The sequence below is a fragment of the Pseudonaja textilis genome, chromosome 1 (assembly GCF_049901715.1).
Source record: "Pseudonaja textilis isolate UNSWEBS1 chromosome 1, rPseTex1.2, whole genome shotgun sequence".
NCBI classification, from domain to species: domain Eukaryota; kingdom Metazoa; phylum Chordata; class Lepidosauria; order Squamata; family Elapidae; genus Pseudonaja; species Pseudonaja textilis.
Window position 1 is genome coordinate 164,664,931 of NC_141990.1, and position 26,386 is coordinate 164,691,316.

Consider the following 26,386-nt stretch of genomic DNA (forward strand, 5'->3'; position numbering starts at 1 on the left):
GAGATTTGGCCAAGGCCGTCAGACAGAGAGACGGCTGGTCTGCTCTGGTGCCGCTGCTCTGTTGCAAAGCGCCGCTGCGGCTCTTCCTTTTTGCCTTTCCCTTCCCGAGGCAACGCGGGACTGGAGCCATGTGGAGCTGCGCCAGCGGTAGCAACTCCTGACTCGGGGCCTCCAAGGGGAGGGGAAGGAGGAGAAGAAGGGGGGGGTTGATTCCCCCAAAAATCAGAATTCCGATTTTAATCGGAAGAATTTCATGTCTGCCTATGTTACATGCAAATACAAGATCCCAAAGTGGTCACAGAACAAACACCTCTCTCCTTTTTTTCTTGGCATCGGTCCCTTCATTCTGCCATAAGCAGCTGAACTCCTTTCTCATCACTCCACAACATTTTCCCTTTTGCAATCCATATTGGTCTGCTAGCAACGAAAACTAGGAGTTTATCTTGCATTATAGAGACAGATATAGGCAAGAAGTATGAGTTTCAGAGAAAGTTAAGGAGATTGATTTAATAAACAAAAGCAAGTGTTATTGGATAAGAAAGACTGGATGGTCATAATCAACACTGGGTGTTTGACTCCATCCTTTGTTTGTCTCCCTTTCATTTCCAAGCCAAAGCAATAACTAGATTTTTCATTCTTTTCCTTGCAATCTTAAATCCTTAAAAAAACAAACACAGCTGAAGATATTTCCCTCACTAAATCCATCCAAACACTTGTTCTTAAGCTGAAAAGTATTTGTGCATAACACATTTGGTCACATTTGGTTTTAAGTTAGTGTGAGTGTGAATCAAGCCATGGTGGCTTGTATGTTGTGGAATTGACTATTTTACTAGAGGCCTTAAACAAAAAGAATCTTGGAATAGAATGCAAAACCTGAGCGGAGATGATATAGCAACACCAAACGGCAAAGATCACAGTGAATGGAACTCTTTCCACAAGTCTTTCAGTTTGCGAAGGCTCAAGACAAGGATGTTCATTCTCCCTTTTACTATTTGTAATTGCACTGAAAGTCTTAGCCAACAAGATCTAAAAAGATAAGTTGATAAACAGGAGCAAAATTCATGGAGGGGAGCACAAAGTGAAATGTTATGTTGGTGATACAGTGCAATTATGAAACCACTAAGTTCAATGTTTGGGAGATTAAAATTGAAAAATATGCAGCAATGGAAAAATGGACCGTATATTCTTAGCAGTAATCTAACCAAATAAAAGTAGGAATGCTTCCATAATATACAGCATGACACACAACAAGGCAAGCTGTGTGAGTTCAAGCTCAGTTACTTAGGATATGGTTTCTGAAGAAAAAAGTACTGTTTCAATTTTTTTTAGCAATTTTCTGAATTTTGCACTATATGCAATGCTAGCACGTGTAGTGGTGAGAATTTATATGCACTATGATTCAGCTGCCATTCCAGCCTGACAATTTGCTGTTGTAGATAATGTAAAATATGCATTGTATAGATTAGAAGTGATTGTATTGTTTCATACTTTTTGCATTTTTTATGCGAAGGTTTCCTAAGATCTAAACATTATTTCAAGGGTCCCTCCAGGTTGAAAGTTTGGAAAAAAAAGCTGATCTAAAATATGACATTGTAAGACTAATTTGATAATAATTTTCTTCTTTGTAGTTGAAGAAAACTCAGGTACAGATCTGGTTTGATGGTTTTTTGATATTTTCCCTTTCCAGGATGTATGCTAATTGTTCAGGCCCAGGATTTAGTCTTCATTCTGATATTGTGATGCCTTATATAGCAAACTATGGTTCAAAAGAGCAGATTAAAAGGTTCATTCCAGAAATGGCAGCAGGCAGATGTATTGGTGCAATAGCTATGACAGAACCTGGAGCTGGAAGGTAAGCACGCTCTTTAAGAATGCAGTCTTTGGCATACATTTTAGTTATTAATTCTCACTGAGGCAGACTTGTGAGCATTAATAAGATCCCTAATAAATTTTCCTAGCAGGGTGCAAATGTGATAGGTTGCTTGTGCTCCTCCCCACTACCACATTGCAATTCCCAGAACAACCCAAGATTATAAAGCGGTGGATTATACCAAAAATATGTGGAACTATACTTCCATTTATCTCCTTTAACCCTCCATAGCTTGCAAATGAGCCAAGAATAGACTCCCAAATTTTGCAACAAACTGGCAAATTCCTGGCACAAAAATGAAAAATTATGCTGGAGATGAGTTAAGCCAATGCAAGGCCAAATATTTCATTTCCAGCCCTAAAACCCTCTGAACAGTCAAAAATTTAAAACAATTGGACCAACTTGCTTGGGTTCCACTATCTTTAGAGATGTTAGCAGCAGGCTTCCTATTGTCTTGTAGTGATACTGGAAGTTGAGGGTCTGAAAAATATTGCCTTCCCTTTCTACATAAAGTCTAAAGTTGGTGGGCATTCTGGTCAGTACAAAATTCTGGATGGAACTGTGAACCAGGAAGACAACGTTTTCTATTTCCTATTTTCACAGTAGAAACATTGGATGGAGCCCAAGTTTGTTCCTGATAAATGCAGCCCAATGTACCAATCCCAAGCTTGGTAGTTTCTTGCAAGTTGTGAAACATGTTCTTATGTATGCATTCAATCCACAATTATTTACTCCAAAATAATTTCGGGGGACAGGGGAGGTGTTGATGTTCTTAAAATCTTGCAGCATTTCAACTGAGGATGCCAACATTTTTAAAGTATTAATGATCTCACAAAATTACTTTTTATCAAATGTATATGATTTTTTTTAACTTTGGAGACTTGCAGGTCCCATACATCCCCACAGGCACTGTGTGGTCAATCCCCAAGTTCTGTGATTGCCTTCAGATTTTTTCAATAAGTGTAAAAGGCCTTCATCAAAGAAAAAAATTAGAATCACTGTGGGAAGTCATTTGCAATTCCTCTTTAGGCTGGGAGACTTTAAACATTGTGCGTTTGCTATGTTGCATTAGTAAGAACTATTTTCTTCTTAGTGATTTGCAGGGTGTGAAAACATTTGCAAAAAAGGATGGCAGTGATTGGATTCTAAATGGCAGTAAGGTATGTGATACATTCTTTTAATTTTAGTAAACTTGGCCATTTTAGTAAACATAGCCATTTAGTAAACGTAGCCATTTGAGATCAGTGCTGAGAATTATGGAGTTGGTATTCTACAACTTTTTAATCAAGCAGTGCCAGGTCATCACCTTTTCCATTTTGGACGAGGACTCCTGCTGCCAGAGTAACATGGTGACTGTACAGCATGACTCGAAATCTCAATCAACTTAGCAAGTGCTTTTCTGTCCTTCTTTTGTTGGGGAACATTATAAAACCATCTGAAGAATTTGGCCTTTTAATGCTGTAACATGACTAGTCTGCAAAGGGTAACCATTGCTCAGATATTTCACAGCTTAAAAGAATTGGCAGGAGAATGGCCTCCCTGGTAGAAATTGCCTGGAGAGACCAAAGAGGCAAATAAAAACTTGACTGTAGGGGCATATATAAAAGGGGAAAAAATGTTGTCTCCTCCTGGTGAGTGAGTATATTTAGGATTCAGAGAAAATGTCAAAATGGATACTGCTAAATGCAATTGTTGTTTACAAATTGCAGGATAGTTTTGTTTAAATTGCTTTTATTTTTCTTTGATAAGATTGTTCAGGAGACCAAGAAGGAAAATTGTCTACCAGTTGATAGTACATTTTTGCTATCAATTGGTAGTACTGTTGTTATAAAATTACCAATTTTACAAGTGTTGTGAAAATAAAATAGATTGGCTTATGTATTTGAGATTTGAGATTCAGACAGAAAGCTGATAGGGTGCAATCATATATACAGGTGAAAGTCAAAAATTAGAATATCGTGCAAAAGTTCATTTATTTCAGTAATGTAACTTAAAAGGTGAAACTAATATATGAGATAGACTCATTACATGCAAATCAAGATGATTCAAGCCGTGGTGTGTCACTGTGATGATGATGGCTTATAGCTCATGAAAACTCCAAATCCACAATCTCAGAAAATTAGAATATTACATGCAATCAATAAAACAAGGATTGTACATAGAACAATATCGGACCTCTGAAAAGTATAAGCAAGCATATGCACTCAGTACTTGGTTTGGGCCCCTTTTGCAGCAATTACTGCCTCAATGTGGTGTGGCATGGAAGCTATCAGCCTGTGGCACTGCTGAGGTGTTATGGAAGACCAGGATGTTTCAATAGCAGCCTTCAGCTCTTCTGCATTGTTCGGTCTCATGTCTCTCATCTTTCTCTTGGCAATGCCCCTTAGATTCTCTATGGGGTTCAGGTCAGGCGAGTTTACTGACCAATCAAGCACAGTAATCCCACGGTCATTGAACCAGGTTTTGGTGCTTTTGGCAGTGTGGACAGGTGCCAAATCCTGCTAGAAAATGAAGTCAGCATCCCCATAAAGCTTGTCTGCAGAAGGAAGCATGAAATGCTCCAAAATCTCCTGGTAGACAGCTGTGTTGACCCTGGACTTAATAAAGCACAGTGGACCAACACCAGCAGATGACATGGCTCGCCAAATCAACAGACTGTGGAAACTTCACACTGCATCTTGCAGTGTGTGCCTCTCCATTCTTCCTCCAGACTCTGCGTCGTTGCTTTCCAAATGAGATGCAAAAGTTGCTCTCATCAGAAAAGAGGACTTTGGACCACTGAGCAACAGACCAGTTCTGTTTTTCTTTAGCCCAGCTAAGATGCTTTTGACGTTGTTTGTTGTTCAGGAGCGGCTTGACAAGAGGAATACGACATTTGAAGCCCATGTCCAGGATCCGTCTGTGTGTGGTGGCTCCTGATGCACTGACTCCAGCCTCAGTCCACTCCTTGTGAAAGTCCCCAACACTTTTGAATGGCCTTTTCCTGACAATCCTTTCCAGACTGCAGTCATCCCTGCTGCTTGTACATCTTTTTCTTCCACACTTTTCCCTTCCACATAACTTTCTATTAATGTGCTTTGATACAGCACTTTGGGAACATCCAACTTTTTTTGCAATTACCTTTTGAGGCTTTCCCTCCTTATGGAGGGTGTCAATGATGGTTTTCTGCACAACTGTCAGGTCAGCAGTCTTTCCCATGATAGTGCTTCTTGCTGAACCAGACTGAGAGACTATTTAAAGGCTCAGGAACCCTTTGCAGGTATTTTGGCTTAATTAGCTGACTAGAATGGGACACTTTGAGTCTAGATTATTGAATCTTTTCACAATATTCTAATTTTCTGAGATTGTGGATTTGTGGTTTTCATGAGCTGTAAGCCATAAGCATCTCAATTATGACAAATCATGGATGGAACTATCTTGCTTTGCATGTAATGAGTCTATCTCATATATTAGTTTCACCTTTTAAGTTGTATTACTGAAATAAATGGACTTTTGCACGATATTCTAATTTTTTGAGTTTCACCTGTATATGATTTGTAAAATGTTTACTTTTTTTGACAACATAAGGATTTTTGCAAAAGTTTACAAATTTAAATTCAAGTAACACAAAATGGGATAAAAATATTAGAGTTGATCTATATTTTATATCCTTTCACCTACATGTAATTTAAAATGACTAGAAAGAGGAATGAAGCAGGCCAACTTTTCATGAGTCATTTAACACATGATATATTCCAAAGTTATAACCAAATCTTAAAGTAAGAAAATAGTGGAACAAGGACTCATCTCCAATCTCAGTTTCCTATCATATCCAATTTTAAAATTTAATAAATTCTGTAATTGGTTCATTCATTTTTCCATAATGATTTCTTCCATCAATTCAAAGTAAAAGTATGGACTACATAATGCAGAACTGCAGGTGGAGAATGGGGCAGAGAAGGTTTTAGTGGATTCAGTATAAGGAAGAAATATTGAAAACATTAAATTTCAACACATATTCCTATCTACTACTTCGCTAAGTAGACCTCTGGAAAGTGAAAACAATGTCGATAAAGAAGGCACTGCAAATATTCCCAAAATAAGGGAATGTGATTTTCACTAAATAAATCCACCTTAGTATTATATACCTTGAGAAAAATGCTTGACATCGATATGGTATGATTTATTTATTTACTGTATTTATATTCTACTCAAATCAATTCTGGACAGTGAACCACACAACTAGTATATACAGTTAAAGACATACTACAGTGTCCAAGCAAATTAAAATTAAGTGTTCAAGAAGCACCAGGACAAACTAAAGGTGAAATACCCACTGGAGTAACAGAGTTTTAATTTGCCTCCTAAATGCAAAGAGGGAGGGAGATATCCTCTTTTCTGGGGTAGGGTGCTCCGAAGAATAGGGGCCAACACTGAGAAGGCCTGTTGTGATCCACTCACCATAGATCTTTCAGAGTATGACTGACCCCCAATTGGCCCCTCTAAGTGTTTATACTGGCTGAGCAGGTTCTATTCTGGCATGATTTGTATAACATAATCTGGTGCCAGTGCTGTTAGGGGCTTTCAAAGTAGTCATCAGCACTTCAGCTGGACTCAAAAGCTAATAAGCAGCCAGGATAGCAATTCTACTGTAATTAGATTATATTGTCAGGAACTTTGCCAATACATGTTGAATTAGTTGTAGCTTCTGAGTGATCCCCAAATGATCAGGGCATCAGACGCTATTTCTAGATATCCTGTTCAAGGTGCATATTTGTCATAGCAGCCAAAATTGAGGAAAGGCCCTCATTTATTTGATCAGGGATAAGATAATGGGTTGCTATTTGGAAGGATATTTAACAGCATCTTCATTAAGATTGGATGATAATGGTTAATGCTGGTTTAATTATTTTTTGAGTGGGACTGATTACAAAGAGAGGAAATGGGGATTTTTTTTCCGATGGAAAGGAAGGATTCAGACTGGGTGTAATAAATATAATTTGTAATATGTCTTAATATTTATATTTCTAATAACCCTTACTGGACTTTTACTGCTTAATAGAAAGAGATGAGTTTAAAGAGATGGATATATAGAAATTGGAGTAAGGAATGAAGTATGGAATGAAGAGATGTTTGGTTGCATTTTAAGAGAGAGTGATAAGGTTTTTAATGTTGATTGTGCTTGGTGGGGATGAAGGGTGAGGGCTTCTTTTCCATTTTTCTTTTTCTGCTTGTTGGAAATATGTGGACCCAATAAGCTTTAGAGAGAATTAATGTTTTGCATTCTTATTATCACTGTGTAGGCTCAGACATGAGCTTCTATCGGTTTTCATTTGTGTCCACTTCTGGTTTTATGCCAGCATCATTCCAGGAATCTCTTTCATTTCCCTTAGCTCATCAGTAAACTGCTCACTGTAGCGAATAAGGAAGATGACCTTGCTGGATATATGCAGAAACTATTACTTAAGCAAAAGTATTACTTTTTAAGCAAAACTATTACTTAAGCATTTTAGAAGTCCAGAGCAAAGTTGGCTTTTGGAAGTGGCCCAGACTAATGCCTGCCTAATTCACTGGGATATAAGAAAGGGGAGGAAATGCAGCTCAACCAGACTTTCAAAACTCTGTAGTATACCAAAACTTGATAAACATTCTTTTAGCCTTCCTCAGGAATTGATTCCCTGGTTTGCTTTGTATGGTGCGGCTGACACTCACTGGGATTGTAACTGGAGAGAAGCCATGCTGGGGCAATTGTACATCTCTGGATTCCACAGGCTGAGCAGGCATGAGACAAAACTGCCCACCAAATTGTTGGGAATCCCCTCTGGAGCTCCCTGGAAACCATCTGGATCCATTAAATGCCTTGGCAATCCAAAGTAATGGGTCTGCCACTCTTTCTGAGTTTCAAGTCAGCTGAGATTTTCACTTTGACAAGGAAGTGATCTGACCATGGTAAAGAGCAACTATCCATCCAAGTATATTCAGATGTCTTATCTGCACTAAACTAAAAACCAGGTCTGATGTGTGCCCAACCGTATCATCAAGGCCACAATTACCTATGGTAAGTTTGGAGGTCACAAACTTATATATTATGCTTCAACCCTCCTCTGAGTTTGGAGGTTGAAATCCCCCAGGAGGAACAGCCTTGGAAACTACTACTGGTCTGGAGACAATGTCATTGTGCTCAAATTTAGAAGAGCATATGGTGTTATCTGTTGATAAACATGTGTGAAATACTGACACAGAAATTAATGTCCACCTCATCTGTCCAAAATTAGTTGCCTTTGATTTCTGTGTCATTTGGAATGCACTGGAAAGCAGTTAATATGTGATACAAAAAAGTTACTGATTTCATTGGATGAATAGGTGCTAAGCTTGTTGAGCAGTTTGGTGGAATGGATAGGACACCATGATATAAATCAGGAGGCCATAAAATCTAGTTCTACTCTAGTCACAAAGCCACTGGGTGACCTTGTGCGGTTACTCTTTCTCAGTGTTAGCAAGCAGGTAAGGGCAAATCACTTATGAAAATTTGGCAAGAAAACTGCAAGGGAGTAGTTCAGGCAGGCACCAGAAATCAAGACTGACAACAAAAGACATCAAAATAAATAAATGAATATATAGTTTGTAGTAGTTAAAGGGTTGGATTATGTGTGCAGAAAACCTGGTTCTGGTCTGCCCTCAGCCCAGAAGCTCCCTGGATGACTTTGTGCCCTTTGCTTTCTTAGCCCAGTCTTCCTCAAAGCAGCAGTGTTGTGGGGGAAATGGGAGGAGGAGGACTATGTATGTTGCCTTGAGCGGCTAACAGAAATGTGTGATATACTGTAAATAAATAAATATTTTGTTTTCTTGGAACATGCAGTAAGATTGTGTATTAGCAAGAACTTTTTTTTTGCTTCAGACAATTATCTGAAGAAAATTTTGGTGTTGCTAAAATGAGGACGATATATGCCCCAGTGGAGTTTGACAATGGAGCTAAAATAATCTAAATGTGTCTGGTTGCTATTAATTGATGTTAATTGCTTAATTAAAGCAGAATCACAGTATGAGATTTTTGAATAGAAGTAAAATTTAATGGGAAAAACTAGAATGGATGAAAGGTGGGGTTTTTTTTGCATAATTGTTGTTTTACATTGTGATTTATTATCTGGTTGACTGAAATCCATGGTGGCAATCCAAAATTATGACTGAGGTAGTGTGGCTGTTTTGCATTGCCAGCCTAACTTATAAATATACTGAGAAGCAATCTTGTTGACTGTGATACTAGTTTACCTCAACTGTACCAGCTTTGCCACATTTCTTTTGTTTACTGAAGAGCATTTGAAACACCACCACTTTTTATGTATGATTACTTTGGTACTGTGGCAACCAGATAATTTTGTAAGGGTTCTACCAGTGATGAGATTCAATTTTTTTTACTACCGGTTCTGTGGACATGGCTTGGTGGGCATGGCAGAGGAAGGATACTGTAAAATCTCCAGTCAGAGGTGGTATTTGCTGGTTCTCCAAACTACTCAACATTTCTGCTACCGGTTCTCCAGAACTGGTCAGAACCTGCTGAATACCACCTCTGGGTTCTACCTAAAAATAGAGGGAGGGAATCTTTTAGGTTATCTTTGAGTGTCTTTTCTGTGACTTCAAAGGGTGATTATTTAAACTGGAAAACTCACCTCAAAGTAAGAAATGAATTCAAGAACTAATAAGGAATGGCAGACTTTAGGGGATTAAGTCCTTAATAGGCAAAAAAAAACCAATTACAAAAAAACAATTCAAGTATATCTCTCTGGGTTGTTGCAGGTATTTATTACAAATGGCTGGATGTCGGATTTGGTTATTGTTGTGACTGTTACAAACCGTGAGGCCCGTTCCCCTGCTCATGGAATTAGCCTTTTCCTGGTAGAAAATGGTATGAAAGGCTTTGTTAAAGGACGTAAGCTTGAAAAAATAGGACTTAAAGCACAGGTAAGTCCCAGATAATTGCTCTACTAAGTATGGGTAGTAAACTCAATAGAAATATACACTGCTCAAAAAAAATAAAGGGAACACAAAAATAAGACATCCTAGATCTGAATGAATGAAATATTCTTATCAAATACTTTGTTCATTACATAGTTGAATGTGCTGACAACAAAATCACACAAAAATTATCAATGGAAATCAAATTTAGCAACCCATGGAGGTCTGGATTTGGAGTTACATTCAAAATTAAAGTGGAAAAAAACACTACAGGCTGATCCAACTTTGATGTAGTCCTTAAAACAAGTCAAAATGAGGCTCAGTAGTATGTGTGGCCTCCACATGCCTGTATGACCTCCCTACAATGCCTGGGCATGCTCCTGATGAGGTGGCGGATGGTCTTCTGAGGGATCTCCTCCCACACCTGGACTAAAGCATCCCCCCAACTCCTGGACAGTCTGTGGTGCAACATGGCGTTGGTGGATGGAGCGAGACATGATGTCCCAGATGTGCTCAATTGGATTCAGGTCTGGGGAACGGGCGGGCCAGTCCATAGCATCAATGCCTTCGTCTTGCAGGAACTGCTGACACACTCCAGCCACATGAGGTCTAGCATTGACCTTGCATCAGGAGGAACCCAGGGCCAACCAAACCAGCATATGGTCTCACAAGGGGTCTGAGGATCTCATCTCGGTACCTAATGGCAGTCAGGCCAGCTCTGGCGAGCACATGGAGGGCTGTGTGGCCCCCTAAAGAAATGCCACCCCACACCATTACTGACCCACTGCCAAACCGATCATGCTGGAGGATGTTGCAGGCAGCAGAACATTCTCCATGGCATCTCCAGACCCTGTCACGTCTGTCACATGTGCTCAGTGTGAACCTGCTTTCATCTGTAAAGAGCACAGGGCACCAGTGGCGAATTTGCCAATCTTGGTGTTCTCTGACAAATGCCAAACGTCCTGCACGGTGTTGGACTGTAAGCACAACCCCCACCTGTGGATGTCGGGCCCTCATACCACCTTCATGGGGTCTGCTTTTGACTGTTTGAGCAAACACATACACATTTGTGGCCCACTGGAGGTCATTTTGCAGGGCTCTGGCAGTGCTCCTCCTGTCCCTCCTTGCACAAAGGTGGAGGTAGCGGTCCTGATATTGGGTTGTTGCCCTTCTATGGCCTCCTCCACGTCTCCTGATGTACTGGTCTGTCTCCTGGTAGCGCTACCATGCTCTAGACACTACACTGACAGACACAGCAAACCTTCTTGCTACAGCTCCATCCTGGATGAGCTGCACTACCTGAGCCATTTGTGTGGGTTGTAGACTCTGGCTCATGCTATCACTAGAGTGAAAACACCGCCAGCATTCAAAAGTGACCAAACCATCAGCCAGAAAGCATAGGAACTGAGAAGTGGTCTGTGGTCACCACCTGCAGAACCACTCCTTTATGGGGGATGTCTTGCTAACTGCCTATGCGTTCCACCTGCTGTCTATTCCATTTGCACAACAGCATGTGAAATTGATTGTCTATCAGTGTTACTACCTAAGTGGACAGTTTGATTTCACAGAAGTGTGATTGACTTGGAGTTACATTGTGTTGTTTAAGTGTTCCCTTTATTTTTTTGAGCAGTGTATTTCAACTATCCATTAGATAGCAAGCTAAATATATTTGGCAAATGGCTGCAGAAGTTTGTGTCCTAATCTTAATGGTCCCCATAACAGTGTTTTTCACCTACTGAATGCCTGCCTGTGAGCTTTCTCTTAATAAGCTATGGAACCCAACATGACTTCTCCGCTGGATCCAGTGGTAGGAAGATTTGGCTACTCATGGCTTTGCTCCATTCAAATATAGAAAAGGGAGAGGTAAGGGGAGGGGAGGGGAGGAGAGGAAAGGAGAGTGAGTGCATTCAAAAAGAAGTGCAGGATATTTTATCACTCAAAGGTGGAGGACAAGGGCTTGGGTTTTTGGGAAAATAAAGCAAAGATGTAGAAATACTAATTGCCTTCCATGTCCTATCTGTGATAAAATGAGATTTTTTGCGTCCTTCATTATAAGACAACAGAATAAATACAAAGTAGAACAAAGATTGATTTCCACTATTATATGTTACTTAGACCTTGGAATTTGGCTATGGAAAGTAATCACATTGGTAAGTGCTTACTCCATCTATTTTAATGTGTTTGTGTGCCCATGGCACTTCTTTAAGAGAGAAACATTATGATACAGGGTTTAAGGTACACTGGCAAATATGTGACTCTGTTATTTAAAATTAGGACACGGCTGAGCTATTTTTTGAAGATGTCCGCTTGCCTGCCAGTGCACTACTTGGCCAGGAGAACAAAGGTTTCTATTATCTAATGTCAGAGCTTCCTCAGGTAAGACAGACATGGAACTATGCTGAGATATGAAACCATATCAAAGAATAACACAAAGGACTTATTTGTCATTGCAACTATCTGCTAGCAACAGATTATGCTGGAGGACATTTAAGCTTCTATGCAAGATGTTGACAGCTATCACTTACTGATTTCAGGGTGGAAATTTTGCACCCAGAATTGCATTGTTATTTTCTCTTTCAGGGCTTTAGCAGCTTTTATATAACATGATGTAATATGTGTGAGAGAGATTTGGGGAATATACTTAGCAACGTTAATATTTCAATATTAAAATATGTATCAGATCTCATTCCTGTTCTGTAACTATTGTACAGATACTTATAGAAGCAAACCCTGCTTTTTATTAGGGCCTTCCCCTGTCTTTCTTTTCCTCTTTCTATGGGAATCACTGCCTTAGTGCTCTCTTTGTGGACTTCAGTAATAGAAACATGAAGTCTGTGTAATGTCAGGAAAAGCTATCTCCCTGTCATTAGCTTTCAAAGGGGAGGAAATTGAAGGTTTAGGAGGCTGCAGTTGAGCCTGTCTTGAATCCAAAGCAAGACATATTTGAAAACTCCAAAGGAGAGGTGGTAATTTATTTTAGCATTTTTTTCTCTGGTAGAATGTCTCACCCCCATCTCACAGGTTACACTTTCTGTCACCAATTTAAAATACAAAGTTATTGAAAACAGTTAAAAAGGGCCCTTTTCTCTCAGTACCTACAAAAATATAATTAATTATTCAAAATATTTCACTTCACTCAGTTCTATTTGGGTAGGTATTTGTCTACATTGTTTTTGTTTTCCTCTCTAATAATTTTTTTCCTGGAAGGGGTATAATACTGGAAGTGCCTTTTGAGTATTTCTATCTGAATCTTTCCTTTGGGAGTATTATTTTCAGGATATGATTTATATTTTCATGTAGAATGCCAACCATATTCAACAGTTCAAGAGGTTCATATGCATTTACACAGTAGCACTAGGTAGAGAGTCAAAGTTGACTCAATATCATGTACATTTCAAGTCTGTTGGCTCCTCACTCCTGACTTCCATATGCTGATCAAAACTTCTGCATACCACAATCACAGATTCATCTCTCAATTATTTTAGTACCTATTCAAAATATGTCCACATTGGGCTGTATATTCATTAACCTGCAAACAGGCTGAATTTCAGACTGGTATCTTAAAATAGCAGTACCAGTTAAGAGCAATTTTGAATTTTTCCACCATCCATAAAGATTACATATTTTTACCCTGCATAAAATGTATGTTGATGTTACAGGCCAGAATATTAAATATTACAATTGCATCTGGGGCAAGTCAAATTATTTGAGAGCTTTTCTTTCCTGTTAACATTTAACATACCAGACACAAAAGTGGACTCAAAGCAGAAATTAAAATCTACAGTTGATGTAATTAACAAGGCTGATTTAGACCTATATACATCTTTATAAACCAGAAAGGTTTTTAAAGCCAGAGACACAAAGACGAGGACGATACAACAGAAGAATGTATAGAGAAATAATGATATTTTTTTCCATTTAATAATGAACATGTCTGAGAATGTCTTCTCCCCCTTCTCTGTCAAGGAAAGGCTCTTGATCGGTGATATGGCGATTGCTAGCTGTGAATTCATGTTTGAAGAAACAAGAAGTTATGTTAAACAACGAAAAGCTTTTGGGAAAACAATTTCACATTTACAAGTAAGAACTTGAGAATATTTGTTTCCTCAGTAATATTTTTAAATTTGAAATCCTTTTGTTTTTGTCCATTTGGGGTGCAAACCTGGTTGCCTGATCATCTGATGAAAAATTTACATCTAGAAATCTTCCTTTTGATTTCTAGCTGAGGGCCCCTGTTTGCCCTTATGGTTTCTAGGACTCCTGGGGTTTTGTTTTGTCCCATGTATGCAGATTATATCCAGCTTTTTGTTCTTTTAGAAAATGACTTGGAGACACTCTGAAGTTTCTCAGTTTATCATTTTAAAATAGAAATATTCCTATGAAGTGCATTGTTATATCTGATCCTTATGCATTAGACTAACAGCTAAAAAATAAATAGATGGATTGCTGATATTTTGAAAGGAGGTTGAAAGCCAGAATTATATCCTTTCTTTGCAAGCATGCCTTAAATACCTCCTGGTGCTAGGTATTATAATTGCTGAGGGTGGAAATCTATGTTTATAATTCTGTATAATAACACTTTCATTTCTAGATTTCTTAGGGATGGGGAGAAGGCTTTAAGCCAGTTTATAATATCAATATGTGTGTGGACTTACTTTCTTTTACAAATTCTTGACTCAGAAAAGCAGAAGAAATCCAATTTCAGAAATAATTAGTAGTTTTCAGACACTCCTGAGGTGTTCTTTGGGGAAATGAATAAGGGAGGCAGCTGCACTTCCTTTTGAAACATGCTCAGTAAAAATATTTTTCAAAAGAAAAATGATTTATTACTTTTTGATGAACTTGTTGGAGGGAAGAATGCATATTAAATAGGAAATACATTGGGAGACAATGAGAATAGCTGGTCAGAACAACATGGGGGAGGAGATGGGACTGAGCAGAGCACAGTGCTAGAGGGGAGTTGGATAGCAGATAAAAGCAGAGATAGAGGAAAAGTTAGCTGTATAAAATTGCTCTTCATATGAAATTAATTCAATTTTATAAGTATAATAGGAAAAAAGAAAAATAAATACTGATGTTCTTTCTAGGTACAAAGCTGATGTACTATCAAGATTAATTAGAAATAAAATGCTTTTGTTCATGATCAGTTTTACTGACCTGGTTAAAATTTACAGTTATAAAGCTTTTGTGTTGCTAAACTAAAGTTAAACTAGGATTTTGAAAAAGATTCATTATTATTACCATTGGTGATACTGAATAATACAACAGTCTTCATAGAGATAACATTCTTTCACAGTCTAATATATAACTAATACTGTACCTACTGAAGTAAGAAAGAATTGTGGTGGGGTTCCGCTCCGCATCAAATAAAGGCAGTCCTTGACTTACAACCATTCATTTAGTAACCGATCAAAGGTACTATGGCACTGAAAAAAGTGACATGATCATTTTTCACATGATCTTTGCAGCATCTCTATGGTCACATGCTCAAAATTCAGATGCTTGGCAACTGGCATCTATTTATGATGGTTGCAGTGTCCAGGGTCATGTGATCTACTTCTATGACCTTCTGACAAGCAAAGTCAGTGGGGAAGCCAGATAATGTGTTACTAATATAACAACTACAATGTGATTCACTTAATAACTCCGACAAGAAAGGTTGTAAAATAGGCCAAACTCACTTAACTGTCTTGCTTAGCAATGAAAATTTTGGGCTCAATTGTTGAAGACTACCTGTAAGTATTAAGGATTAAAATGTTTTTTCACATAGTTTCAATGTGATTAAAATATCACTTTGCTTTGGGCCAGTGAATATATTTTAAATTTTGAATTTCTATGGACATTATATTTGAACATAAAACATAAAAGAGTAGTTTTTGCAAAATATTGCCAACTATTATGGAGATATAATTGGGATGTTCATAATGTGTTGCAAGTATTGAAAGATAACACATTGTATCTTTTTTCAATTGGAAGACTGTGCAACACAAGTTAGCAGAATTGAAAACACAGATTTGTGTAAGTCGGACATTTTTGGATAATTGTATTGATCTTCATTCACGGAAATGCCTGGATTCTGCTACTGCATCTATGGCCAAATACTGGTATGTCTGTTAAATAAGCATTTAATGTCATATGTATGTTCTCAAAATCTGAACAGTGACAATAAATATAAACTCATACTGTACTCAAGAATTGTAGGAACAAAAACCTTCTGCAGAAAATTCAAATAGGTTACCCTATTTTCAGTTCTATTTTGTTGCTTTCACTCACAATATATGTCAGTATATACAGTATGCATAAGGGGCCTTAACTGAGCACTCTTGGTTTTGCTTTAAACAGAATTTCATTAGAATCATAGCTGGAAGGGATTATAGTAATAATCCTATCCACTCCCTATTCAATACAAAATCCATCAGAGCATCTCTAATACATGACCGCTCAGCCTCTATAGAAGGACTTTAGTGAAAGAGTAACCACTATATTGTGTGGCAGCCTCTTTCACTGGCTGACAACTTGTGCTCTGAAGAAAATCCTTCCAATGTCTAGTGTAAAACTCCTTCCTTGTTTTTTACCCATTGGTTCTGGTCTTGCCCACTGGAGCAATGGAACATAAGTCCATTCACTTTTCTGTACGTTGGAACTTCAGGTATTTGAAGATTGCTTTCGTATCTCCCTTGGCTGTCTTTTCTACAAGTGAAACGTATCCAGATTATTGAACTGTTTCTCAGTTTGATTTCCAGACTTTTCACCTTCTTGGTAGCCCTCCTGTTCCAATTTATCATTGTCTTTTTAAAATTATGGCATCCCGAACAGCACTCAGTATTCCAAATGGGTCTGATTAGGGCAGATGATCAAACCTGATGCCTCTATTTATGCATCCCAACAAAGCATCTTTTTTAGCTGTATCTCACTCTGAACCCATGTTTTACTTGATACCTTTGTAAAAATTAAAATAGATTTCTCCCATTAATAAGGAAGTGGAACATGAAAACTTAGATTTGCTGATATGTGTAGACATGAACTTTTAAAGTGGAGTCGTTAACATGCACGTTTGGCCTATGATCTCTCACTCACACATTCATAGACTGTTGAGGCTCATGAATCTAGTAAGCTACCCTTGCTTTCCAGATAGGTGTGGCTAAAGAAGACACACAGCATTTGCCAACAGCTGGGAAATAATTAGAAACACACACAAATCACTTTCAAACACTGAGATGCATCAAATTCTTTGGTATACAGGTAATCCTTGACATATGACCCTTCATTCAATGATAGTTCAAGGTTACAATGGTGCCAAGTGAACCGTAGTTACAATTGTCCCTGCCCTAGAATTCTGGTTGTTCCAGCACACACCAGTCTCGTGATTGAAATCTAGGTGATTGGCAATTCATTTGCACTTACAACTGGTTTCCAAGTGCCCCATGTTAACATTACAACCTTTCCTGTTGGCTTCCCCAGAAAATAAATGGGGGAGACAGCAGGGAAGGTTGCAAGTTGCTGGAGTAAATCACTCACCCACCTGTATGCTTTCACCCAGCAACTCCATGCACATTTCTCAACTCTTGCCATGCCTCCTGCATACCCCTAGATATCCTCTCTGACCTGCACAGTCCCCCTCTGATCCACACAGTGCCTCTTACATACTTCCTCACATTTGATCAGCATGGCATCTCTTGCATACTCAATTGCACTCATGTAACCTCCCACACCACACCTCCCATGCATTTATTCAATCCTTGTCCAGCCTCCCTGCACTATACCTCTTGTGCACTCCATTGCAGACCCCCCCACCCCGACCTGTGATTTCTTCCATGCATTCAAATCTCTTCCTAACCTGCACTGTGCAGATGTGCTAATCAGATCCACTGGTTTCTGAAATTTTCTCTCTGCTAGGAGCACAGATTAGGGATGTCACCGCATATTATATCAAATCAACTGACAATTATTCCTTTCTGCTAATTCATAAGAGGGCAGATGATACCAGCAAAAATAGGCCCAGCCTGTTAATTTTGAAGAACTGAGAAGACAATTCAAGAAAAGAGAAACCAGCAATATGGCTATCACAAAAAAAAAGTATTCTAGGCAACAAGGAAGGCTTGAAGCCTAGAAACTTGGTTCTGAAGGGTTCAGGAGTGAAAGATGCTGAGCCTTAAAGAAGAAGAAACTGATAGCATTCTTCAGATACCTGAAAGGGTGTCATATAGCAAAGGCCAGAACCCGTTGTTTATAGTTTAAGATGGCACAGCATGAATTAATGGATTTAAATTATATGCTGGTATATTCCCATGTAATGTTAAGAAAAAATTGCTAACCTTTTGAGTAGAGGTGGTTGTTTCTATATATGTTCAAACTGAAGCTCAAAAGTTATTTGTTGTGGATATTTGAATTTGGAGTTCTGCACAAAACAGAAGGAAAGAAGCTCAATGATTCCTTCCAGCTTTGTGGATTTTAGTTTTGCTGCAGGAAAACAAAAGGAGATCAGAAGTTGGAGAGGGGATTAACACTGTAAAGTACAAAAATATGGAGTACAGTAGGATTTTTTTTTTCTGGCTATTTCATAGTATATAGTTGTTTTGATACCTACATAATGCCATTCAGAACAGCATTTGTAATATATAAAAAATACTGCATTCGATAAAGAATAGCAGTTTCTGGGACATTGGTTTGGAGAAATGCATTATCCTTAAATAATTTGATACCATAATTAATGGTTTATCCTAAATACATTATTATATTTTAACTATATTTTAAATTATGTTTTTAATATTATTATGTTTTTAAGAAGAGATTGGACAGCCATTTGCCCATAATGACATAGGATCTTCTGCTCCAACCAGGGGGTTGGACTGGAAAACCTCCAAGGTCCCTTCCAACTCTATTATTCTGTTATATTATAAATGCATCTTAAAAAGCTGGAACGATTCGGGCTACATGCCAGAATGCAATGCAGTTCTGAATTAATTTTTAAATAAAATACTTTGGGGGTCTTTATTTAAGTATAGGATATTACATTGATTTAGTGTACTGGATTGATTTGAAAGAAGGATGATTAATCGGCAAGCTTTCAGTTGAACTTTATTATTGGCTGATTTTCTAGGAAAGATTGTGTTGACAAAAGTCAATATTCTAAATGATTCTTGGGAAAAATGACTCATATTAAAACTTTGATCTCTATAACAATACAAAATGAATGAACTAAATGTTTATTAGATCCATTATTAAATGAATGAAATAAACAGTTGTTTAACGGTGTATTAAATAGAATATTCTATATATTTATATATATTACACACATGCATACACACACACACACTTTTTTTTCTTAAATCTGACTGGAAAAGCCATCCATTGTTACATAAGACAGCTTTAGCTAGATTGCTTACAGTTCTGTTTTTCATTAGCCAGAAACAGCTCTTGGAAACTTTTGCTGTTACATATTAACATATGTTTCACCAAAGTGAACACATCCAAGGGAATACTGTGTACAGATACCAAATTAAATTAACTGCATGGGTAAAAGAAGTAAGGTACAGGTAGTCCTTGATTTATAACAGTTGATTTAGTGACCAAAGTTACAGCGGCACTGAAAAAGGGGACTTATAACCAGTTTCACACTTACAACCATTGCAACATCCCCATGATCACATTATCAAAATTCAGATGCTTGGCAACTGGTTCATGTTTATGACAGTTGCAGTGTCCTGGGTCATATGATCACCTTCTGCAAACTTCTGACAAGCAAAGTCATTCGGAAAATCAGATTTACTTAACAACCCTGTTATTAACTTAAAAATTACAGTGATTCATTTAACAACTGTGGCAAGAAAGGTCATAAAATGGGACAAAATTCACTTAATGAATATCTCACTTAACAACAGAAATTTTTGTTTCCATGGTTGTCGTAAGTTAAGGACTACCTGTATAAAATTAAGGGAAAGAGCATAAACTTTTTTTCCTGAAATGTTTTGTCTCCTACAAAAATTACTAAAATAAGCCCAAAGGTTAAAGTCCAGATGGGAAACATCTAGTAATATAAAATAATATTGGACTGAAAGAGCAATTATATTTAGCTTTAATAAAAGGAAATCATTCATCTGTTTGCAGTTGTACATACCTATTTAGTAACATTTCCAGCAATGTGCAGAATGCTTATTTATGGGTTTACCTAGATATATTTTTTGGGTATTGCCATTCACAACATGCTTATCTTGCTCTCCAATGTAATATTTAAAGTATCATTCTTAAAGCTGTTTCTCTTTTACATAGTTGAATGTGATTTTAGCTACATTCATAGTGATATGGAGATTTTACTACTGAATAGAAAATTATTTTGGTACAGATAATTTTTCCATACGTTAACCGATGTAGAAAACATTTTCAATAGAAGGTAAACCTAAATTGTTTGTATTGAACATTTATGTATAATGAACATCTTGTTAAATTTAATCCTACATTTAAAAACCTTTTGTTCAATTGCCATTGCCAAAATGAGATTTTGAATCTTATCATTAGTTATAACTTATCATTATTATTGTATGATTGCTTAGATATTTCTGCTAGCTGCTAAAACTTCTCATGTGTTTTTGTAAAAATAATGCAGCTAGATAAATAGAAGTAATAATTTCAACTAGTTTTGAAACAGACTTATCTACCTATGCTTTAAGGGCTTCTGATCTCCAAAACAATGTGGCTACTCAGTGTTTGCAGCTTCATGGAGGATGGGGATATATGTGGGAGTACCCAATTGCAAAGTAAGTTACATTTTTTTTATTTTGTTAGTCATGCAGTTTAGTTGAACAAACTTAGCATAAATTTTTCAGGAATCTTTTACTTTTCCAGTCAGCTCATACAGTGTGAGCAACAAGCTCAGGTAGTATGTTCCCTTTATATACAACTTTATGGCCCCTTTGTTACTTTCCACTTTAATTTTATGTCCATTTTAATTTTATTTTATGTTAGTTATTTTAAGTAGTTGTTTAACATCTGTGTTATATTGATGTCCTATAATTAAATATTGTAGATTTCTTGGGATCAGTAGAATTTTGGGTCTTGTGATTAACATCATAAAATACCTGATGTGGGAAATGTGTCCATTTACAAAATTATTCCTGTAGTTAGTGTGATCAGTTATCGCATCCATTTTGCAAGAGGACAAACTGGTTGGATCACTTTGCAAATACAGATAACCCACAAACACATAGCATTTTCCCTGATTTTCTTTCCCAGCCTTAACATTTGACATAAAAGAGAGATTTTATATGTTTTATTATAATTTAAAAAGAAAGCTCAACTATTTAATGTTGTATGTGGTTTGATAAGTAACATACGTATTTTAAATATATGAAGAATTTCATGAAGATTTTCATACCACCTGTTTTAGCTTGACTTGTCATTTCTTTGATTTTCTCCACCATGTCTGATTGTAAGTCATCCCCAAAATGTTCTTTGTATTTTCACCATTAACTGCTTTGCTACAATTATTTTTCTTTCTTTTCTTCTCTACTTTTGGGTGAGCCAGAATTTCTCCATTTTGTCTTTTTGCTGAGCAGCAAATGTGAATCATACCTCTTTTTTCTCCATTTTGAGTTTTAATATACTTGTCATCCTTATTCTCAAGAAGCTTTGGGTCATATAGGTCTTAGAAACATTCTAGAAAACAAGATTGCAGAAAGTTAAAATTTGCATTTCATATTTTCTCAAAAGCTACCAATCAGCATTAACAAGGTAATTGTTAAGAGTATACCTTGGTAGGAAAAGATACATCCTGTGACAGATATTTCTATTTATTAGTATTGGTATGGCTAATTCATATGCTTCATTATCTTTCTTTTTCCAGATCTTTTGTGGATTCTCGTGTTCAGCCAATTTATGGCGGTACCAATGAAATAATGAAAGAACTCATTGCAAGAGATATTGTAAGCAACAATTAGATTGCAATGCCATTTTACCTGATGGAAAATTAAATTTCACAAAAACAAAATCCCAGTATATGATTAACTGAAGAAATGGGATAATCTTTTAAAAGTTTTAAAACAGTAATAACAAAAACTGTTTCTCAGGTTGACCTTTAATGTTCAGTATTAAACCATGTCTGTCTTTGATTATATAAATTCACACTGAACAATGCAAGACACTTTGTTGTATTTTTAATAATTCTCAAACTTCTGAACTAATGGAATGTGAATTTACTTCTAATATATTTTCTTTTTTCTTTTTAAATATTACATATAATCTTATAATAAAGGAAAATAAAATTTTCTGAACTGATACAAAATATAATTATAGGTCTATTGAGAAAGCCAAAAAATTTGCATTTACTTTTTCAGTACCCAGAATGTGTTGCTGATTCATAATCAGCTGGTGATCAACTACTATTCTAATATTTTTTTACAAGTACTATTACTAAACCAGATATCCTTGTGTACAATATCCACAGTTGATTTTTATTTCATAAGTGAAACACTTTTAATTAATTCCATCACTTTTATTCTATTAGGAACATTTTATATTTTTTCTTAGTGTTCTTAGTATTAGTTATCACATCCAATTTTTTCTTACAGCAATTTTAATAATTATATTAAATAATTAAGTGTAAGATTATGTATGAGGCAAAAAAAATCGTATTTACACTGATGGGATCCAAGAGGTCTGTACCAAGAAAAATGTATTGAAGCCATTTTCACAACTGTCCTGTCATTAGGAAAAGAACTGAAAATAAAATAGCCAAAATTCTAATCTTTGTACAAATGCATAATGTGGGTGAATATAGAATATTATGTACAGTTTTAGTGTCCAGATTTGAAAATAAGTTATAATAAAGGTAGAAAGTTTGGGGGAGGGAGGTCAGAATCTTTATATGAACATGCTAGAATGTTTGGTAGTCTGTAGTTGGACAGAGGACATTTCAATGATCTAAAAAAGCTGAATAAAAATAGAAGGCATTTTTAATGAAAGTTAAAGTTCTGTAGTGTATCTGATGAGATGTTAAAACTCATCATTCTTCAAAAAAAAACCCCAATAACAGAATTGGAAGGGACCTTAGAGGTCTTCTAGTCCAACCCCCTGCTCAAGCAGGAAAACCTATACCATTTCAGATAAATGGCTGTCCAATCTCTTCTTAAAAACCTTCAGTATTTTATACAGATAAAGTGTATAAAATTGTGCTAGGTTTAAGAAAAGTGGGCAGAAGTTTTTATCATTTGAAAACTGAAAGAAAAGAGGTCATCCAGTAAAGCTGATTGGAAGAAACCCAAAAGAACCCTCCCCAAAATTATAATTTGCATGTGTATTTAATTGCTCCCAAAGCATGGCAATAGCCAGTAACATAGTTGGCTTTAAAGGCGATAGGATAAACTCATGGAGTTTATGACAAGTAATCTTGAAAACAGTGCCACTTCCCCCTTGTAGGTGACATGCCTCCCAACAGATATTGGAAAGGAAAGTTTGTTCTTCCATTGTTTGGCATTTCAGTTGTTTAGGATTTCTCAAAGATAGTATATAGAGGCTCAGCCAGAACTTAAAACATTCTGGAATGCAATTTAGCCCTATAGTTTGGGCAATCCATCTGTTCTCTTCGCTTGTAACCTGATATTATTTCTATTTTGTGTATGAGCCCTTTTTATGTTCAGATTTTCATTAAGCTGTTTTGGATTTCCAATTGGCATCTTCTATTGTACCTTTCTCACCTCACTGAACTTTTAAACCTCCTTCATTAGGAACTATTGTGTATCTCATCTATCCTTTTTGTTTTTTTAGAGATGTCTGCAGAGATAATCTGCAAAGTCAAAAATAGCAAGTGCAACTGGGCAATTGAATGTGAAGTGCGCATACATAGCCTCAACATAACAAAGGATGCTTTAATCACCCAGTTTTGACCACCATTTTGATTTTGTTGACTGTCCTGTACATGTCTCTGGCCTTATTGCTTGAGGTTAATCAAATCTCATTTTTAAAAGTACAGCATATGATACTCAGTTTTAGATTCCCTCAAAATCAAGACCTCCAGGATTACTATCCTCCAAAAATACCCATTACTGCTACTTCCTCAACTAAGTCTTCTCTATTGATTGATATCAAACCAAATACAGCTCATTCTCTCTTGCTTTCCTCTGTGCTCTGAAGAAAGTAGCAAAGTTGGGAGCTTTTCATAAAAACACGCCTAATAGAGTTGTTTTCTGAAAATATGCCAGGATAGCTAAAACCATGCAGCAGAATTTCATGCCTCTTTGAAATGCACCATACACTCGCATTGGCACTTAAAAGACCACATTTAATGTGGCATTTTTTCCCCAGATTTTGTTCTGTTGCACTTTATTAATTTATTTTATTCTTTTTGTTAGTTTTATTGTTTTTTATTTTTTATTTTAAATATGGTTTTACATTCTGTAAATCGCCTCGAGTCACCATGGGCAAATAGGCAAAAAATATAAATTCAATAAATAAATAAATAAATAAGCTTTTATGGATATCACGATGGGTTTTTCAGATTTTCAAATGCCCCAGGACTATTTCAATGAAATTATGTTAGTCTGTTTCCTAATACTATTTCTAAAATTCTACAATTATTTTTTCTGTATCAGCAAAGAACTACCATGCCCCCTCTATTATATTAACTAGCTGGGATGCTATCTTTACTCTTAATAGGTTAAGGACACAGCACTCTACAAGAACATTATATCTAGAAATGGTGCTTGTAGAATCTGCATGCTCCGGAACAGCACATCGTTGTCAAAGCTGTTGATTAAAAAAAGTCGGTCGCGGAGTTTTCATCATAATTACCCTCCAGCCCTTTTGAAGGAGCCAGAAAAGCGATCAGTCAGTCAGTAGTATTTAAGTATGTTCTTACATTTGACACGATGGAAGAGGAATGGACCAACGCTGCTAACTCTACCTCGTGCTTTGGCTACGACGTTAAGTCGTGTTAAGTTAATGTCCGCTCAGTACCCCAATCCACGAATGCGCAACTCCAGCGCACAATGAAACCTACAAGGGAGTAGTCGGGCGAAGCGCCGGGCGGGACAAGGCTCCAGTTCAAAACTGTGTCCGAAGAGATCGGCTGCGTTCCCAGAATCCTGAAGACCCCGCCGCAGGGTGCTTTGCATAGGGCCGCCCTTCTTGGCTTTCCATTGGTTGGCTGAGGCGGCCGAGTCCGAGCAGAGCCCTCGGTTGCCCCGCCCAAGCTCCCGCCCGCTCCCGCTTGTTTGCTGCTGAGGCAACTTACTTGGATCGGAGCGCCTGTTGGGGGAAAGCGAGAACTGAGTGAAGTCGCCAAGTTGGATGGGAGGGCACCGCCGCTTTTGTTTTTGGGGAAGTGAACTGGAGTCTCTGCGAAAGTTGAGGCAACCGGAGGAAGAGAAGCAGCCCGTGAACGGACAGGCGGAGTTGGCAGGCAAGTCGGTGCTTTGGGAGAGGTGGGGGCTGTTGCTTTTCACGGTTGCCTCGGGAATTTGAGAAGAGACGGTTGATTCCGGGCGGCGTTCTCCTTTCCTCCCGCCTTCGCTGGGACGCGCGAGGGCAAGCGCAAACGACCCCCGGGCAGCCGCAGAGTTCTGAGCAGCGCCGTAACGGCACTGAAGCGGGGAGAGGACGGAGGCGGTAGGGATGCGGGCGACGGGAGGCGGGATTGGGGAGGACGCCGGGGGAGGGGGGGAGGGCGTGGCGGCGCCCAAGGAATGTAGGGGGGAGGGGCCCGATGAGGGGGGAGGAGGAGGAGGAGGAGGAGAAGGGCTGCAGCCTCGCGCCCGGGGTTGGGACGGAGGCGGGGCGGAAAAAGTGCCGTGATTCGGGGGCGCGAGGAAGGGGGCCGTTTTTTGTTGTTTTGTTTTACAGAGAGGCAGAAGGAGAGGCGGGGGACAGCCAAGAGTGCGCCTCAGGTTTGGGAAGCAGCGTTAGAGGTTTCCTAGTTTAGAAGAGTCTGCGGAGCGGGTTGTGGGGGGTTAGGGTTAGGGTATCAGGCCTGATTCAGCTCTATCTTGGCTACGGGGAAGAGAGAAACTTAAAAATTTCAGGTGATGGTCGGCTGAGGCTTATCTCCATTTGACTGAAGTTATCGGTCTTCATAAGTAGCAACGTGGAATGTATAAAAGTGGGTGTTTTGCTGCTGTTTGAAAATAGATTAAGCGTATTCTTAAACGCAGCCTAATTAAAGAACTACCCACCAGCTTTTCAGCTAACAAAATACTTGCATATAATATGCTGTCCCTGTATGTAATCCCTATCCTACCTTATGCACGTTTTCCCTCATTTATGGACAGGAATTGGTGGATTCCTCCCAGCTTTGTTCCTCTCCACCAAATATCACCAACTAGTTGGAAAATATCCTGCTTCCCATCTCCTTGGTGTGAGATTGAGCTGGGGTTGGCAGGGGAGATATGGATTGAAAGATGGCTAAATTGGTTGATTAACCAACTGTTAAAACTCCTCCGGATTTGTTCAAGTAGGTTAGGTTGAAAGGCTCCCAGATCTGGAGGAGTTTTAACCCTTGGTTATATGAACCAATTTAGTTAGGATCCTTTTGGTTGCTGATTTAGTGTGGATAGAGAGTTGCTGCCCCATGAAGCAGCAAGAAGACTACTCTCCTTA

The 26,386-nt window shown here is 37.9% G+C and overlaps 2 protein-coding genes and 2 long non-coding RNA genes across 9 annotated transcripts in view; 2 read left to right on the forward strand and 2 right to left on the reverse strand.

Annotated features, from left to right (window-relative positions):
* ACADL (acyl-CoA dehydrogenase long chain) overlaps positions 1-22,540 on the forward strand; it is a 28,939-nt gene extending 6,399 nt beyond the window's left edge. The window contains exons 4-11 of the mRNA XM_026707753.2: positions 1,688-1,852; positions 2,964-3,030; positions 9,644-9,808; positions 12,077-12,178; positions 13,769-13,882; positions 15,779-15,906; positions 20,470-20,556; positions 21,642-22,540. Coding sequence (XP_026563538.1) covers positions 1,688-1,852; positions 2,964-3,030; positions 9,644-9,808; positions 12,077-12,178; positions 13,769-13,882; positions 15,779-15,906; positions 20,470-20,556; positions 21,642-21,735 — 922 coding nt within the window. The 3' untranslated portion in view covers positions 21,736-22,540. The remainder of the gene's footprint in view (positions 1-1,687; positions 1,853-2,963; positions 3,031-9,643; positions 9,809-12,076; positions 12,179-13,768; positions 13,883-15,778; positions 15,907-20,469; positions 20,557-21,641) is intronic.
* On the reverse strand, positions 9,255-24,959 carry LOC113441002 (uncharacterized). Of its 2 annotated transcripts, XR_015739533.1 has the most exons (3): positions 24,651-24,959; positions 21,177-21,454; positions 9,255-9,427 (listed from the first exon to the last, which is right to left on the reverse strand). It is a non-coding gene; the product is annotated as an uncharacterized LOC113441002 (long non-coding RNA). The 2 variants fall into 2 exon arrangements; XR_015739530.1 differs by lacking the exon at positions 9,255-9,427 and having other exon boundaries at positions 18,864-21,454.
* LOC148127902 (uncharacterized) lies at positions 13,754-18,593 on the reverse strand. The gene is made up of 2 exons (XR_015739540.1): positions 18,118-18,593; positions 13,754-15,228 (listed from the first exon to the last, which is right to left on the reverse strand). It is a non-coding gene; the product is annotated as an uncharacterized LOC148127902 (long non-coding RNA).
* A 39-nt stretch (positions 24,960-24,998) lies between the features above and the next one.
* The window catches only part of KANSL1L (KAT8 regulatory NSL complex subunit 1 like), a 48,948-nt gene continuing 47,560 nt past the window's right edge, over positions 24,999-26,386 (forward strand). For 2 of the 5 annotated variants that reach the window (XM_087941606.1, XM_087941672.1), the window contains exon 1: positions 25,009-25,193. The gene's annotated coding sequence lies outside the window, so the exon portion shown is untranslated. Of the gene's footprint in view, positions 25,194-25,653; positions 25,813-26,386 lie in introns of those variants that run through there. The other 3 variants (XM_087941482.1, XM_087941378.1, XM_087941547.1) reach the window with 3 other exon arrangements.